The sequence below is a fragment of the Myxocyprinus asiaticus genome, chromosome 40 (genome assembly GCF_019703515.2).
Source record: "Myxocyprinus asiaticus isolate MX2 ecotype Aquarium Trade chromosome 40, UBuf_Myxa_2, whole genome shotgun sequence".
In the NCBI taxonomy this organism is placed as follows: Eukaryota; Metazoa; Chordata; class Actinopteri; order Cypriniformes; family Catostomidae; genus Myxocyprinus; species Myxocyprinus asiaticus.
The window spans coordinates 25,987,162-26,005,621 of record NC_059383.1 but is presented as its reverse complement, the minus strand read 5'-3'; the positions used below and the strand labels follow the sequence as shown (position 1 = coordinate 26,005,621).

Sequence of the window (18,460 nt, the reverse complement as noted above, 5' to 3'; positions counted from 1 at the left end):
TGCTTGGCCATCAAGTGGGCGGTCCGCACTCTCCGCTACTATTTGTTGGGACGACCATTCACCCTCTGTTCGGACCATGCCCTGATCCAATGGCTCCACCGCATGAAGGATGCCAGTGCCTGGATCACCCGTCGGTATCTGGCACTCCAGCCGCTTATGTTCGAGGTGGTCCACGGGCCGGGGGCGCAGATGACTGTCGTGGACTTCCTCTCCAGAAAAGGGTGGGGGAGTAGGCAGGCCGGACAGTTACCCCGGCCTGAGTCGGGCGGTGGGAGTATGTGGAGGCGAGGGCGTGGTCGAGCGTTCATCTGGGGAGAGAGGAAGTGGTAAGGGTTTTCATCTGAGATGAATTGCTGGTAATTGCTGTTTCTATGTTCGCAGTGAGAGACGGGGGGAATAAAAGGGGCCAGACCTCAGAGTGAGAACCCAGCTGACAAGCTACGTGTGTGTTGGCCGCTGCCGTTTCCATAAAAGAACCTACTGAGTGATTTATCTGAAGCTACACCGTTGCGCATTCAAACGAACGTGTTTTGTGTTATTGATAAATGTACCTTTGAGTTGGATTCACCGTCTCCCGCTTCCTCATTGCTTGAACCTGTTACACTGAGGTGTGATGCTCTCAGGAGCCAAGCCTCTCTCTGAGGCACATGCTGGCACAAACGGTTCCCTGCCTCAGTCTAGCATCCGCAAACCACCATCTGCATGTTTGCTTTTTTGTACATGTTCCGTGTAGGAGGCGTATTCAGATAGGTACAGCAATAATCATCCTGTTTGTTATGAGTCACACAGGATAATATCCATCCAAGCCTCCTGCAGTTCACAGAGTTTATCTTCTTGGTAGGAGGAAGTTCCACATGCCAACTAACTGAGAAAATAAATTTACTTTGTCAGCTGCTTTTTAACACAGAATTTAGTCTGAATAAGCCCTGAAGTGAATCACTAAACATTTTTCATTACAACTTCAGAGTGGTGACAATGTTGTCTTGGCAGGATTGTTATCAGCTTTTTACTGATGTGTTATTCCTGTAGTCTACAATGGATTCCCTAAATCTGTTTGGTGTTTGCCTGTTATATTAGATTACCTTGGATGTGCTGGCTGATATGGGACACGAGGAGCTCAAGGAGATTGGGATCAACGCGTACGGGCACAGACACAAACTTATCAAAGGCATTGAGAGACTGCTGGGCGGTCAACAAGGTCAGTCCAGAAGCATTCAGGCCAAGTATTTTTTCTCAAAACCATATGTTCATGGTTACATGAACCACAGCACATTGAAGTACCTTTTTTAGTTTAATGTGTACGTGTTACCTCACAGGTGCCAACCCATATCTGACATTCCACTGTGCGAGTCAGGGCACGGTGCTGATCGACCTAGCCCCTGATGATAAGGAGTTTCAGTCAGTAGAGGAGGAGGTGAGAGGTTTAAATCCAAAATTATCACTCCTTCCCCAGAACTAGAGTGTATTTCCTTCTAAAGAATGTGGAAACAAAAAAACAAAAGCAGAGGTGGTTCCATACAACAGGGGTTTTGGTATTTTTTAATGGCAAGTGCCCCACATACGATGATCCCTTTGCATGGGGACCACTTTCTAAAATATAAAGACTGTTATATATTTTTAAATGCATTAAAACGCGTTTATACTATGTGAGAAAAATATGTGTGATATTATAAAGACAAAATGTGGTTTGTGAAATTTAAATAATTAGATGTCATTGCACTTTAGCCAAAATAAATTATTTAAATATTATCTGGAAAATATTCACTTAGTATCAAGTTGACCACTTTTCTTTTTTCTACCCACTTCCAGAGTAATATTACATGTATAAACCTGAATAGAAATATTTTAAGTTAAATTGAAATATATTTGTAGTCCTTAGAAAACTAAATAGACAAGTTATAATGTCAAATTTGATTTAAAAAAAATAAAAAAATGTGTGTGTATATATATATATACAGTTGTGCTCAAAAGTTTGCATACCCTTGGAGAATTGGCAATATATGTACCATTTTTAAAGAAAACATGAGTGAGCAGGCAAAATACATTTCTTTTATTTCTTATGGGCTTCATATTCAACTGTAGGTTATAACAGAATGGCACAATCATAAAACAAAACATGGCAACGAAGAAAAAAATTTAATGACCCCTGTTCAAAAGTCTGCATACCCTTAGTTCTTAATACTGTGTATTGCCCCCTTTAGCATCAATGACAGCATGCAGTCTTTTGTAATAGTTGTCTATGAGGCCCCAAATTCTTGCAGGTGGTATAGCTGCCCATTCGTCTTGGCAAAATGCCTCCAGGTCATGCAAAGTCTTTGGTCGTCTTGCATGAGCCACACGTTTGAGATATCCCCAGAGTGGCTCGATGATATTAAGGTCAGGAGACTGTGATGGCCACTCCAGAACCTTCACCTTTTTCTGCTGTAACCACTGGAGGGTCAACTCGGCCTTGTGCTTAGGGTCATTGTCCTGCTGGAAAGTCCAAGAGCGTCCCATGTGCAACTTTCGTGCAGAAGAATGCAAATAGTCTGCCAGTATTTTCTGATAACATGCTGCATTCATCTTGCCATCAATTTTCACAAGATTCCCTGTGCCTTTAGAGCTCACCCCCCACCCCCCAAAACATCAGTGAGCCACCACCATGCTTCACATTGGGGATGGTATTCTTTTCATTATAGGCCTTGTTGACCCCTCTCCAAACATAGCGCTTATGGTTGTGACCATAAAGCTCTATTTTGGTCTCGTCACTCCAAATTACAGTGTGCCAGAAGCTGTGAGGCGTGTCAAGGTGTTGTCGGGCATATTGTAACCGGGCTTTTTTGTGGCATTGGCGCAGTAAAGGCTTCTTTCTGGCAACTCAACCATGCAGCTTATTTTTGTTCAAGTATCGTCGTATTGTGCTCCTTGAAACAACCCCACCGTCTTTTTCCAGAGCAGCCTGTATTTCTCCTGAGGTTACCTGTGGGTTTTTCTTTGTATCCCGAACAATTCTTCTGGCAGTTGTGGCTGAGATCTTTCTTGGTCAACCTGACCGTGGCTTGGTATCAAGGGATCCCTGAATTTTCCACTTCTTAATAAGTGATTGAACAGTACTGACTGGCATTTTCAAGGCTTTTGATGTCTTTTTATATCCTTTTACATCTTAATAAAGTTCCATTACCTTGTCACGCAGGTCTTTTGACAGTTCTTTTCTGCTCCCCATGGCTCAGTATCTAGCCTGCTCAGTGCATCCATGTGAGAGCTAACAAACTCATTGACTATTTATACACAGACACTAATTGCAATTTGAAAAGCCACAGGTGTGGGAAATTAACCTTTAATTGCCATTTAAACCTGTGTGTGTAACCTTGTGTGTCTGTAACAAAGCCAAACATTCAAGGGTATGTAAACTTTTGATCAGGGCCATTTGGGTTATCATTATGATTTAAAAAGGAGCCTAACAACTATGTGATAATAAATGGCTTCATATGATCACTATCCTTAAATAAAAGACAGTTTTTTTTGCATGATCAGTCCTATTTTCAAAATCAATGCCAAAATTTCACAATTTCTGCCAGGGTATGCAAACTTTTGAGCACAACTGTGTGTGTGTGTGTGTGTGTGTATATATATATATATATATATATATGTATGTATATATGTGTATATATATATATATATATATATATATATATATATATATATATATATATTAACACTACCTTAGATCCCCTAGCACACCATTTTGGCCACCAAGGGGTCCCAGGACCACAGTTTGAATACAGTGTTTCCCATTAATTACCTAGACTGTGGCGGCCACAGTTTCATAATGAAATGAAAATATTTTTACACTTCTCATAATAACATAAAAGATCTCTAACATTGTGTTTTGTGCCATTGCTTCGGCAAAGCATCTCTCACTCCCAGTCACCCCCATTAGCTTGCGCTTATGCGTGCCTGAACGGTCAAATACATTTAAAAATTCAGCCAAAATGTCTTGGTGAGGTATTCTTGTAAACACCGAGAGTGATGTCTAAAGTGAATGTAAACAGTGGAGAAAAAAGCGGATTTGTATTAAAATGTCGGACTTGTAAGTATAAATATAAGCTAATAGACCTGCTGCTGTCTAGTGTGTTATTATAATAATCAAACAACCATAACAAGAAAACACTCACTGCTCTTGACTGAGTAACTTTAGTAGCTTTAAAAAGTATACTGAAATTTTGGTATTGTGATAATGTAAAGCCTTTATTGTACATGGTAGATCTTGCTGCAATAACATGATGAAAAAGTAGGTCTCACATCATAGAACTATAAGCATCCCTGCTGTTAATGGTGGTGATGAAGGCTTTTCTTTATCTACCATATGTAACATAAAATAATTACCATATGACAAAAGCCTCCTCCCCTACTCAGTGCAGTTTACGTTTCTATCGCAGAGAATTGAGTTGATTGAGGGTCCAAGGTCCACCCACCACAGTCTCACGAGCTCCTGTGGGAAACACTGGAATAACACTTGTGACCCATACTAATGAAACATTGTGTAATTTTGTTGTTTTACAGCTGCAAAGCACGATCAGAGAGCACAGGGATGGTGGTAATGCAGGGGGAGTTTTCAGCAGGTACAACATCCTAAAGGTGAGTTGTAACTTTATGCACCATTCTGCCCTTAAAGCTGCTGTAAGCATTTTTTTGTAAAACCAAGCATAAAAATGCATAAAATGTCCCTACTATCTGACAGATACAGCTGAAATAGGTGTCCTGAAATATTGTACCTGTCTCTGTGACAGCCCTAGGCTCTGTAAATGGCAAGAAAAGAGTCTGGGCTGCAGCCCATGTTACATTAGCTAATCTGAAAACTAGTCAAACGTGATCTGTCTGTGTTACATTTCATGCAGTTGAGTCAAGGAGATCTGTAGTACCTGGAGAGAGCTATCCATTAGCATTTCCATTCATCTTAATGGCAGTTGTAATTTGAAATCTGCCAGTATCCGCCATACCTAGAAGTATGTGATTTGAAATCTAACATCTTTGCACATGGACTCTCAGGTGATTTGTTTTTTTAACAAATCACCTGAGAAATAAATGGCATGTGACTAATCTCTCTGGAGCCACAGGGAAATTACATCATGACAACTCTGATTGGCTGATGGCACCACATAGTCCCGTGGCCTTCACCAGGGACTATCTTGAGCTGTGGAAATAATCTCTTCAAAAACATTTGGCACTTGCAAAATATCTACTTCAATACAATGAAATATTGGCGATTTATATGTTGCTTGCAAAAAAAAATGTTTTGTCAAATCATAGCTATGTTTAAATGGCTGTTTGCCAACAAAAAATTCTCTCATCATTTACCTACCCATATGCAGTCTCAAACTCATATGACTTATTCTTCTGCAGAACACAAGCAAAGATATTTTGGAGATATCGTGTGAATATGTCCATACTATACAAGTAAATGTGGTCCAAAAGCAGCATAAGGGTAATCCATACGATTCATGTGGTGTAATTAATGTCTCCTGAAGCGATTCAATCAGTTTTGAGTGAGAACAGACCAAAATGTAACTCCTTTTTCACTATAAATCTTGACATCTGTAGCTGTAACAGATCTGTAACATCTCCTTGGTGCGATCATGTCATTGCGTGTCATTAACACATCGTGTATGAACCAGGAACATTTGCCATTACACGAATGTTTAAAGTGAAACCGGAGCGCTTTGCGTTCACTATCAAACGAGTTTGGCGCAAGCCTCTGCTGACATCACGCGCATCAGAGCGCTTCACGTGCTCTTCCGAACAGAAGCTGGTTGACCTCCATGGTGCGTCTCAGTGATGCTCGGACTTGGAGTTTAACTGAAAAACACACAAACGCGCCGTTCATCACATTTATACAGTACATTCGCTTAAAATTCCCTTATTTGGGCATTAAAATGTGATTGGAATTTGAAAGCCCAATAATCGCGGTTGTCTCAAATAACCGCGTTTAGATCAAATAACTGCGATCAGACGGTTATTTAATAATCGCGACAGGTCTAGTGGTTGGTGAGTGTATTTACTGTACATCATATCTTCATCAGAATATCTTTGTTTGGATACTGCAGAAGAAAGACATACGAGTTTGAGACACCATAATAGTAAATATATGATATGAGAATTATCATTTTTGGAAGAACTATTCTTAAATGGAGAAAGATGCTTTTTGGGTCCAGATGGCCAGTTACAGCATCTACCAGCAGGGGCAAACTTAACCGTGCTAACTAGCAAAACCCCTGGGTTCAGGTTTACTTGCTTGTCTTAGTATGGTGGGGCTTTGTAGAGAACACTTGTGGTTAAATGGATGGGAGGGGAGTCTGTTCAGTGTCTTAGTCTGGCAGAAGTTGAAGTCAAAATTGCTAAAAGTACCTTGAAACTTGTTTTATGTTGATACTAAAAGTCTTTGATGGACTAGTTTGTCAATTGAATGAGCTGCTGTGTTAAAACTTTCTTTAATGTTGGTGCAGATTCAGAAGGTGGTGAACAAGAAGCTAAGAGAAAGATATGCACACCGCCAGAAGGAGATCGTTGACGAGAACCACAATCATCACAACGAGCGCATGCTCTTTCATGGTACTGCTCCAGGGCCCGGCTACAACTTACTGTCACATGATGAATGACCTGTCAAAAGTGCTATTTGGGAAAGTTCAAGCTACAAAAGGAGCTTTCCCATTTGGTCTTTCAAGCATTCTGATCTTGAGTTTTTTACATAATGATCATTATTTTTCCTTTTCTTTGTCTGCAGGGTCGCCATTCATCAATGCCATTATCCATAAAGGGTTTGATGAGAGACATGCTTACATAGGGGGCATGTTTGGGGCCGGGATCTACTTCGCAGAGAACTCCTCTAAAAGCAACCAGTATGTCTATGGCATCGGAGGTGGAACGGGCTGCCCCACACATAAAGACCGGTCCTGTTATATTTGTCATAGGTACGATTTAAGTCCAAGATTCTTTTTCATTTAGTAATCACAGAACAGATCCCTGATTAGCTCTGATATCATGTCCTTTAGAAATAGTTGTTTATGCATGAGTGAAAGCGCACTTATCCTAAATGACCAGCTGATGGCGCTGTTTACCTTAGTGTTCTTTTAACTGTGTTTGCAGGCAGATGCTGTTCTGTAGGGTCACACTTGGTAAATCCTTCTTGCAATTCAGTGCCATGAAAATGGCTCATGCTCCTCCAGGGCACCATTCAGTCATCGGTCGGCCCAGCGTCAATGGGTTAGCCTATGCCGAATATGTCATCTATCGAGGGGAACAGGTGAGAGAGCTGACAGATATTTGGGAAGCCGACACATAACTTGTCCATAGATGTTTTTATCAACTTAAAATTCAAATGTATTTACATATATATTTATATTTTCAACCTTGTGTGTTTTGCAGGCCTTCCCAGAGTACCTTATCACATATCAGATCATCAAGCCAGAGAGCACACCTCCATCCCCGACAGCAGCAGAGCAGAAATCCTAGTCCACACGGGACCGAGATAAGCAGGCTGTGGCCCTGTGAAACACTCAGACTGTTAACCAAACATTTAATTCACGCTCTCACGCATACTTCAGACTTCCACAGACACCTCCTCACGTCCTCTGCCTGATCAGTACAATTGGAATTCGTTCATTTACCCATAAACCTCTGTACCGCCTCTTTTATTTTGCAGATATTCGCCATTTCTGTCCCCGCGAGTGATTACATGAAAGAGTTGCCTTGGCTGGCCGCGTCCTGGCCAGTGTGTGTGTACCCCTTTTTTTTAGTCAGGGGTCAGGATTTAGGTCATACACTGTTTCAGGGCAAAAAGGAAGGTCTTTAAAGTGTGAAACAACTCTCTGTAAAATTACTGCCCTGTGAAAGACAACAAGTGACCTCTTCCCTATCATTATACTCAATGTAACAATGTAATGTTTTAATTCGAGCATTACACTTAATTAAGCTTCTCTTTATTTGAAACCATTTTATTATGACTGTGATTTATATATTTCTTTTAATTTCCTCAATATAATTCACACTAAGAAAATGGACCGCGTCCCCGTTACACTTTAAAGGGACCTGATATTTCAGTGATCCCCTCTTCCTTGAAGTTCGTTAAGTGAAGACTCTGAAACTGTCATTGTGTTGTGGTTTTATTTTGTCGTCTTCATGCATTGTTATAAAAAAGCCTTAGAGGGTATGGAAAAGTAAGAAGAATGCTGATTTGGGTGGAGACCAAAACTATTCAAAAGGCCTTTGGCAGCAAAATATATATTTTTATTTTACACTTTGTACTAATTTTTTCCATTTCTTTGCACAGGAATTCTGCACAGAATGATCTATTCCATTGCCATAGCCCAATCCGAAAACATCTTTTTAAGAATTTGCACTTTTAAGCAGGACTTAAGTTATTCTGAATAATTTTAAAAGGACGGGGAAAAAAAGTTCACTAATGTACAGATTGTGTAATGGACAATGCCTTTGTATAGCTTACAATGTTTATTGATACAGAGTGGGTTTTATTTGTACTGTAATGGAAGTGGGAATTCTTTCTTTCAGATCTTTCCTTCTATATTTTAGGATGATCTTTGATTAAGTGACTTCACTTTGAAAGTCACTCCTTTGGTTTCATTTTTGTTTTAGATTATGACCACAGAAAGTCCTAAATCTCATTTATTCCAGTGCTGTTTCTCTGGTGCAAGAGAAACACCTCTTTTCTGAGGATCTCAGTAACTACTGATGTATCAGCAGCTCGGATGGCACACTCGCACATTCATGTTACAGAATGAAATGAAGGACATGTTCTTGTATCTGGACATGGCTCTACCTCTTGAAGTCTGTTTGCAAGGAGTTCACTACACTCCTGTTTGGTTGTTTTGCTCAGGTGTAGTTTGTGGTTTTGTGTATATGTAATGGAGGTGATCTGCCTTACTCCAGGGAAGAGAGAAAGAGAGGTCCGACTTGTTTTTTCCCCCTCTTAAAGCCAATATGTGGGAAAGCAACGTTCCTCTCCAAACTAAAATCTCAATTCTATGAGCTGTAATTTTACTTTATTTCCATTTTCCTGTGAACTTAATTCAGATCTAGAAACGGCTTATTTACCACAAGCAGTCTGCGAACTAATCAAACACTCGATCATGTAAAACTGTCTTAATAAAGTACATGTCATAAATACCATCTGCTGTCTTTTTTCATATTGGCTTATCCCTTGTTTAATTGTAGTGTTGTCCTTTTCATTTTAATGGTGGAACAATCAGTGTTTAGGAAATCTGGTATAATATTTTGTGTAATTTGCGAATAAAATACTTGTGAAATCAGTGGTAATGGTTACATACATCTACGTCTCTAGTGGTCCCCCAAAACTACACATTTTGGATGTCTCCCCTATCTGACACCCTCATTTTAGGTCTTGAAGCAGTCTTCTAAACAGGTGTGTGTGTGTAAACTACTTCATCAGTGTGTTTACTTGAAAAATAATTGCACACCTTAGAATGTCTGTCAACCAATCAGAATCGAGCATTCAACAGAACCGTGGTATAAGGAATAACTGACGATGGACCGTTGAATTATTGAAAAATAATGCACAACCGAGGTGATAATGCAGTCACGATGTGCAGCGGGGTGATCGTTGCACCTTGGGTGTGCATTATTTTTCAACAATTCAACGGGACGGAGTCAATTATTCCGCTTATACCACAGTTACCATACCTTGAAACATCGTTCAGGGTTTTATCTCAAGACGTTTTCTGTTTTTTGTGAGTGGAACTACTTTCTTCTGCCACGGATTCAGCATCTTGCTCTGATGCAGCTCAAGCCTTTGTTGCTAGTTCTAAAACGTCACTTTAGAACTAGCAACGGAGGATAGCGTGGCTTGCGCTGCTTTAAGCGAGGCTTACTGGAGTAACGAGTTTATTTTTGAGGGATTAAAAGTGAGAAGCTCAGAAACTGAGAGAGATCGCCTGTGGGATTATCTTTATTTGTTGCAGCTCTCGTCAGAAGTAACATCGCTTCAGAATCGCCAAGATGTAAGTTTAAGCATTTCTCAGCACCGAGTGTCACCAATTTTGTATACAGCTTCTCCAATGTAAACCATAACAACTGTTTTCAACCCACTGAGATGCAGGTGTGCGCTGACGTGAGGGCTGTTTCTTTCCTCGCGAGTGTGTTTTTCACTCAAGTGTGTGCGTAATACGTATAATGTATGCGTGTCCACGTGTGAGAGTGAGCACGAGGGTGTTTCCCACAGATATTTCAGATAATATAGAAGTTTTATTGATCAAGTGTATCTAGCTTTGATACAGCTCAAGCCTTCGTTACTAGTTTCGAAAATGTCAAACTAGCAACGGAATCAAGCATTCAACAGACCTGTGGTATAAAAATCAATATATCAATAGAGTTGTTTCATGTGGTTAAATTGTAGGCCTACTTGTTTAACAAAACCAAAAAAAGTGCGTTCTGGCTACTGGCTTACATGACATTTTAACTACTAAAACACACGCTAGGCGGTAATGTGACTTAAAAAAGAGCCTCTGTTGAGCTTATTCTACCGAGCCTACCCACATTAGTCAGATATTAAACCAAGTCTGTTCTGTTCCCTTGCACAATAGCGCTAATTTCTTTTATATCTTTCTCATTCAGAGCAAGAACTGAGATTGCTCATGTTCTTTTAGTCTAACAAAATAATTGCTATATTACTTACAGGCTATTTGCTATAGAGGAACATGTCCTAAGTGGTCTTTATTAGGAGTAAAACACACCACACATTCATTAAAGAACACTGTTATATTTAACAATGGCAATCATGAGATAAATAAAATTGACATATAATACAACAGAACAGGGCAGAGTTCAAAAATCGTAACCCTCTGAACGATATTGCCATGAGCCATCAGACATTTACATCTCAAGAATTACAGTAAAACTTATTGCATTCATCAATGATTGTTGACAAAGAGACCATTAAGTATGCAAAAAACTAAAGCTCACCAGAATATAGGAAAGGTACGCTACTCGATTACCACTTCAATTCCGGCGAGGTGCAAAACAAACCTTAAATCAATTTTTGCACCACTTAAGTGCTCTATAAATGGTGCCCACAATCTCATAAAAAAAGAGAAATAGGCCCCACACATGTACACATTGTAACTGTTCAAGCAAAAGCCATCTGATATAACAAGAAGATTCCCTTACAGAACTGTGTACCAGTGACATTTTCAAGTGGGAATACAAATGGTGGTTCCCTAAACTTCCAGTGTAAAAGGTTTCAGTGTATAAGCCCGCCAGGGTAATCAGGGCATTTTGATACCAAATTGGATCCCTCTTAGATAATAAAAGGAGTTACTGTGGTCACAGGTTGTACATTTAAAACCATCATCTTGTATACTCTGTTCCTCAAGTAGTCTATTAATGAGAACATTCCATGTGGATGGACACCACAGTCATTATTGGTAAGGCATACAGCAGAAATAATAGAGATCTCCTTGGTACAAATTGGCAAATGGTTAAATCAGAATTTTAAAGTCATGATCATACAATGTAACAAAAAAAAAACAACAACAACATATAGTGCTTCAGTGAAGACTGGGAGGAAGGACAATTAGGTTATTGCTCTAATTTGTGAGAGTAACGGATTGTAGAATATGTCTGTATTGCAGTTCGAAATACTTTAGTCCCTATGCAAAACATCAGTCTGTCGTTGTGTGTCTGTTTCTGAAGGAAAGGCGATGGGGCAGACATGAGCTTCCAAGTGTTTGAATGTCCTGTACCTTCTTTGCACAAGGCACTGACAAATACAAAACAACCTAGATTAATGATATTTCCAGCAAAAGATCGTGCCAGCTAACTTTCGCCAAAGACAGCAAGTCTCGGAGTTCCAGCAGGACTCTCTGTATTAAAGGAATTCAGTCTTGTCCAAAGGGCAGAGAATAGCCACAGGGGGGATTGAAGGGGTGATAAATGGGGAGTCCAGACACAGTTTGAAGCACCTTTCAGGGTTGAAGGACCTCCTGCTCTCTGTCAGAAAGATAGACGTAGATTGCAGAGTTTGTTTTGTGAAATCACAGCTCCATTCCCACTGCTTTCACCAACCTGCTGGCCAATCATACAGCGGACCTTTGAAAGTCTTTGGACGTAAACCACAGGAAATGAGGGAGATGTACTGTCCTCACATGAATCCTGTGACGGGATGTTATGATTGTATTCTTCTGATATTAAAGGGATAGTTCACTCAAAAACTTTACATGACGTACACTCACTTTTTTTTCATGGAATAAAAGAGGAAAAATCTTTAAGAATGTTGATGCTGCTCTATTCTATACAATAAAAGTGAATGGGGATTGAGGCTGTCAGTGTTTTGAAGCTTGAAAGCTCCAGTCCCTATTCATTGTAGTTATGTAGAAAAGATTGACCAGTACATTTTTGGAAATATCTCCTTTTGTGTTCCATGGAAGAAAGAGTCATACCGGTTTGGAACAACATGAGGGTGAGTAAATAACTCTTTATTTTTGGATCGACTATCCCTTTAATGCATGGGTTCGGTGCAGTAACAACTACAAAGAATAATAATAATAAATAAAAAGGTTGGAATGACCATATTATTGTCCCAACTGAGGGACTTCAAGAAGACTTCAATGAAGACTTTAACAATCTTCCTGGTGTGTGAGTGCAGTCTCACAGAAAGGTGCAAAGTATCAGCAGCTTGGCGAGGTCGTGATTGGACTCTGTAGGTACGTGAGACTACTGGGCTGGTTGTGCGTCACAACTGATACTGGGAAGCTGAAGATGAAGGGTGATGTGGGCGTGGAGGAAGACTTGGGGCCGAGGGTGGCGGAAGGGCTGGCTGCTTCTACAGCACAGGAAGTGGCCAGCACCTGAGACTCGAACTGCAGCAGCTGACCCATGAAACTGAAGTTGGGGGAGATGATACTGCGTCGTTGTTTAACAAATTCAAAGGCCTCTTCTAGACGCACCCGCTTCTTCTTCATCAGGTACGCCAGGCAGATAGTGGCCGACCGCGAGATACCGGCCTGACAGTGCACTAGAACACGGCCATTGGAATCTTTGACGGAGTCTGTGGAAAAAGCAGATAATTTTGTTAAGCACAGAAGAAGCTCAGATATGATTCATCTTAACTGCATTTACACAATCAAGCTGTAGTCGAGAACTTATTAATGCAGGTTCACATACTAGTCATGGTTGTGCATACACTGACAACCAAGGTTATTACTGTTATTAAGGTTAGACGGAAACAAGCAGTGAAATTTTATATATATATATAAAATCAATTAAACTACATAAAAGAACAAAACTAAACTGAAATTATAAATGTGCACTAAAATATGAATTTTATATATTATATATATATATATATATATATATATATATATATATATATATATACACACACACACACACACACACACACAGATCAGCCACAACATTAAAACCACCTGCCTAATATTGTTTAGGTCCCCCTCATGCCACCAAAACTGAGATGCTATTCTTCTCACCACAATTGTACAGAGCGGTTATCTCAGTTACCGTAGACTTTGTCAGTTAGAAACAGTCTGGCCATTCTCTGTTGACCATTTCCATCCGCAAAACTGCCGCTCACTGGATGTTTTTTGTTTTTGCCACCATTCTGAGTAAATTCTAGAGACTGCTGTGCATGAAAATCCCAGGAGATCAGCAGTTACAGAAATACTGAAACCAGCCCATCTGGCACCAACAATCATACCACGCTCCAAATCACTGAGATTATTTTTTTCCCCATTCTGATGGTTGATGTGAACATTAACTGAAGCTCCTGACCTGTATCTGCATTAATTTATGCACTGCTGCCACATGATTGGGTGATTAGATAATCGCATGGATGATTGTTGGTGCCAGACGGGCTGGTTTGAGTATTTCTGTAACTGCTGATCTCCTCAAATTTTCACACACAACAGTCTCTAGAATTGACTCAGAATTGTGCCAAAAACAAAAAATATCTTGTTGATGAGAGAGGTCAACAGAGAATGGCCAGACTGGTTCGGACTGACAAAGTCTACGGTAACTCAGATAACCGCTCCGTCCAGTTGAAGTGAGAACAGCATCTCCGAATGCTATTCTGAGATGCGAGTTGGTGCCGATTTGGCGGCACGAGGGGGACCTACACAATATTAGGCAGGTGGTTTTAATGTTGTGTCTGATCGATATATATATATAGAGAGAGAGAGAGAGAGAGAGAGAGAGAGAATAAAGAACAAATTAACTAAATTAAACTGCAACTACATAATAAATGCACTAAAACATTACATGTAATAGAACTAAAAAAAACAAAACGAGTTTAGTTTTCATATTTTCAGTCAGTGTTAGAAGTGTAATTTAATTTAAAGTACTGGAACAATTTGTGGTGCTGTGTTATAAGGTAAGAAAACTAAAACAACATAAAAAGTAGTCATTTTGCAAAGATACAAAATATTTATAAACAATTTAAATTATGAACATCTAAATTAAAATTGAAAAGTTAATATTTAATATTTAAAAATATTATAATCTAAAATGTAATATTTGCAGAAGTTTTATTTAAAAAAATAATCAAATAAAAACTAGTGACATTTTTAAAACTATAATAACCCCATTGCCATAACAGTTTTCATTTTACACGATGAGCCATTATCTTTGGATATTATACCCATGTCCAACAATTAGGATAACGCAGTTGTAGGAATGCATATACAACTGGGAATTACACATTTACCCAGAGCTGATAGTCACAGTTGGAAAGCAAACACTCCATGACAGGCAAAATGGCCTGGGGTGGATTTCACATCACTGGAACATGTAAAATACAGACACTCTCTGCCATTACTAACAAGCTGCTAATTGGCAACGAAGTGAGATATTCATGGGGCAAAGTGAGAGTAGCCATTCATATCAAACCATCAGCCGTTTTGCTTTTCCTCTCCACATATATGCCTTTGCACACTCATACACACCCAGATCTGAGGTACCTCCAGTATCAAGGCACCCCTGAATGAATGATGAGTCAGACTCTGGTCCCTAAGCTCTGCACTCTGACGCATACATACAAGCACATTCACGCACGCGCGCACACATCTAGGATGGTGCGATCAAATGCGGCATGCCTTCTTGGGGGCCTTGCTTTAGTGCAGAAGATGCTAAAACTTGATATACAGGATCCCCATCCCCCACCCACAGTCACGGAAACCTTTGCATGAGGAAGACCCACCCAGACCGTAAACAGCTGCTTCACGCCATATTTCCATGAAGACCTATTGCACCTATAAAGAGATTCCTCTTCATCAGCTTATTTACACAAACAGCTTTATGCAGCAACAAAATGTTTGAACAGAGACTCTATATACAACATGACCACTCCAACACTTTCACCCACCTTGTAATTTTAAAAGCTCCGCAATGCAGATCAACGTTTTAATTGCTGATGAATTGAAAGTCATTTGCAGTTGACAAGTAACAAACAAGACATCCTACAAATGCCTGATGGCTGTAGAGAAAACCATCCAATCTCCACGTTTACAAAGAAATCAAACAAATCTGCATGTTTCTTTAGTACAATAAAAGAATTATCATACCTATGAATTCAATGGCTTCGATGAACCAAGAGCTGATTTCTTCCTTGTGGTTATCTTCCACTGGAATACACTTGTACTGATAAGCCCCTTCAAAATGGTTGGGACAGTTTGAAGATACATTCAGTAGAGCAGAAATGCCCATACCATCTAACATATCCTTCTTAGATGCATGGAGGGCACTGCCCAAAAACAGAAAGGGTAGAATTTCCACAGGCCCACCCTGTAATGAAAACAACCAAGTGAGTGACATTTAACTTTTACACCCTACTGATTGAATGACAAATCTTTACACTCAAAATGACACATTCTGAACTCTAAAGAGAATTATACATCCTAAATGATTCATTACAAACATTTGTGTCTTTTGTGTGTAGAACAACCTATTTATTAAAAAATCTCTTGATTGATCTAGAAACTATTCTTATTTCAGACAATGAATAAAAATAATTTTCACACAGGCCAATGCATAATCATTATATATATATATATATATATATATATATATATAGACATACACACACACTCACATTTATTTGATTAACATTTTGCATTAATTGTATATGTTTTGTACCATATATCTCAAAATTAGGCCTAAATAGTATCGATTTGTCCCTGTATTAATGAAATCACGGGCCACTTTTAATTCTCTCAATAAATTATCCAAAGGTTCTTTGACAGGCTACATTAGGTCACTCACATCATTTTAAAAAAAGGTCACACTAATAATGTCCAGTTTATTTATTCGAGAAACGCATATCGATTTGGCCTACTGTTATGTCATTGGTGGCCCGCTTTACAAGCTGTAGAGGCAGGAAATGATCGATGTGGGAATCGACAAAGAAGCGTACTGAAGTGTCCGACATAGTACACCTCCCATTACACAGAGGAAGGCCGGACGAGCGCACACTAAAGTACTCTATCAGCCGGAAAGACAGCAGCGGATGACAGCAGTTAACAGGAGTTTAATGTTACACAGTGCTGCCCATTAGCTGACCTCAAAATATCTGCCGCCGCTGCTAATGTAGTTACCTGGTCGTGCTGAGGAGTTCCGCAGGAGGTGCAGCTGACCCCCACACTGGATGAGGGAATGGACGCTGGCAATGTTTTGGTTTTCAAACAGTAATCGGGATATTGTGTGGAAAATCTGTCGAAGCCTCCTGCCATGAAAAAATAAAGATAACATTTTTTAGAAAATCTTTTTTTTTTATTTTTTTTTTTTTATTGTAACCAAAACATATGATTTGCACTCATGCCAGCATTCATCAGATGATTTCATTCACCTGAGGTCAAAGAGAGGTTGCATTAACATATAATATAAATAATCAAATATTTTAAAAAAACAACATATTATATCTTACATTGCCTATATATAACATTCGTTGACAACGCAACCATTTAAAGATATTTTTGCACAGTTCTGAAGAACACCAAGACTAGTTGCCCTATTACTTAAAGAATTGACGTGTTGGTTACCATGATACTTACAATAGTAACAAAAATAATAGACCTCAAATTGGACATTTAAAAATAGGCCTGCACTTTTCATACAAGCCAGGCTTACATTTTATGTTACTTCATGAATACATTTCGCATGCAAAAATAGACGTCCTAGCCTGACAGCAAGGGTGTAGATTTGGCTTGAGGGGGTTGCAACATGAAGCATTTACATGTTTCCACTGATCATGGTATAAATATTGGGGGGATGTACTTGCTTGTTTTGATTATTGGGGGGGTTACCATCGCCCCCATCCCCCCTGGAATCTACGCCCTTGCATGACAGAATATTAAGCTGCAAAGGCTTTAATCTCTATAAACACAAGAACTATTAGGGAGATATATTAATGTTGTGTCTTAAAAACAGGCCTAACATTAGGAACAGATGAAAGTTATTGTCAAGATCTCGCATGCTTCAGATACGCACACCCAGATATGGCAATGTTCATTACATCATTAGAGCTGATTTACTTGATGCTCAGATATGAACGCATTGACAACATCTGCACAACTGATATTTGCCCAAGACATATGGTAGCTTTATTTTATAACACAATTAATGGCGTATGTGTAATGTAGATTGTTCACCTTTCAGCAGATAGACTTCTGTCCTAAATGTATCCCTACACAGCGCGTTATGCACCAGGGTGATTGTGCTGTCGTCTTTGATAGTGTTTGTATCTGACGTCCGCTCATCGTACAAGATCACGGCGGAATACAACCCTGATTTGAGTCTGGCTCGGACTTCGTCGTCACTCGACAGAATCTGGTCCAAACTCACGGAGCCTTTCGCTCGCCTCCGAACGATCGTGTTACACCTAATATTTACAGCGCCCCGGATATGACCGGCGCTAAACGCGAGAAATGATCTGCAGTCCAACACCAGGCACTTCGCACTGTCGTCCTTCATCAACCTTTTCAAAACGGCGCAATCCATTTCACAAAGTTCGTCCATCGTGACCATTTTTCCTCCGGTCAAATGTGGGTTCACAATAATAATAATAATAATAATAATAATAATAATAATAATAATAATACGTCAAATCCAGAGCTGCCTGTGCGCGTTGTAACGTTGTGTTACCCCTCCTGAGAGCATTACTACCACAGGCTCATCTCTTTCCGTTTTATGAATGGGCTTCAGATGCGCGCTCCATAAAAGGACCGTGACGTCACAATGGAGGTGACGTCTTCTAGGAGCTCCATTCATTCCACCGCTCTGTGTTCGCTCTTCATTCATGAAAGAGTCAGCGGCGGTCTATGAAATTCAGCCATTAAATAGTTTTCTCGATGTGACGAAACAACCAAACAAATTTGCTTTAATTGTATTTATTGCATCTTTACGGTGTTATTGGAATAGGGTAATATCTAAATAAAACAAGGGGAAA

At 39.7% G+C, this 18,460-nt stretch overlaps 2 protein-coding genes across 6 annotated transcripts in view; one reads left to right on the top strand and one right to left on the bottom strand.

The window, feature by feature from the left end:
* The window catches only part of LOC127431296 (poly [ADP-ribose] polymerase tankyrase-1), a 158,373-nt gene extending 149,211 nt beyond the window's left edge, over positions 1 to 9,162 (top strand). For all 5 annotated transcript variants that reach the window (XM_051681681.1, XM_051681679.1, XM_051681678.1 and 2 more), the window contains 7 exons: positions 1,078 to 1,198; positions 1,317 to 1,414; positions 4,543 to 4,617; positions 6,483 to 6,588; positions 6,761 to 6,947; positions 7,123 to 7,279; positions 7,402 to 9,162. In XM_051681681.1, the coding sequence (XP_051537641.1) occupies positions 1,078 to 1,198; positions 1,317 to 1,414; positions 4,543 to 4,617; positions 6,483 to 6,588; positions 6,761 to 6,947; positions 7,123 to 7,279; positions 7,402 to 7,488 (831 nt within the window). In that variant the 3' untranslated portion in view covers positions 7,489 to 9,162. The remainder of the gene's footprint in view (positions 1 to 1,077; positions 1,199 to 1,316; positions 1,415 to 4,542; positions 4,618 to 6,482; positions 6,589 to 6,760; positions 6,948 to 7,122; positions 7,280 to 7,401) is intronic.
* A 1,562-nt stretch (positions 9,163 to 10,724) lies between these two features.
* LOC127430755 (dual specificity protein phosphatase 4-like) lies at positions 10,725 to 18,152 on the bottom strand. Its single transcript, XM_051680780.1, has 4 exons — positions 17,664 to 18,152; positions 16,611 to 16,738; positions 15,582 to 15,801; positions 10,725 to 13,054 (listed from the first exon to the last, which is right to left on the bottom strand). The coding sequence occupies exons 1-4, from the start codon at positions 18,037 to 18,039 to the stop codon at positions 12,675 to 12,677; spliced, it is 1,104 nt and encodes a 367-aa protein (XP_051536740.1). The 5' UTR covers positions 18,040 to 18,152; the 3' UTR covers positions 10,725 to 12,674.
* Between the last annotated feature and the right edge of the window lie 308 nt (positions 18,153 to 18,460).

What these genes read in the sequence shown, in the direction of transcription:
- LOC127430755 (XM_051680780.1), bottom strand. Translation starts at nt 18,039, where the DNA reads ATGGTCACGATGGACGAACTTTGTGAAATGGATTGCGCCGTTTTGAAA. An exon ending in GAACTCCTCAGCACGACCAG is followed by an intron (nt 15,802 to 16,610) that starts GTAACTACATTA and finishes TTTTCATTACAG; the next exon opens with GGTGGGCCTGTGGAAATTCT. An exon ending in CGAAGCCATTGAATTCATAG is followed by an intron (nt 13,055 to 15,581) that starts GTATGATAATTC and finishes CTTTTTCCACAG; the next exon opens with ACTCCGTCAAAGATTCCAAT.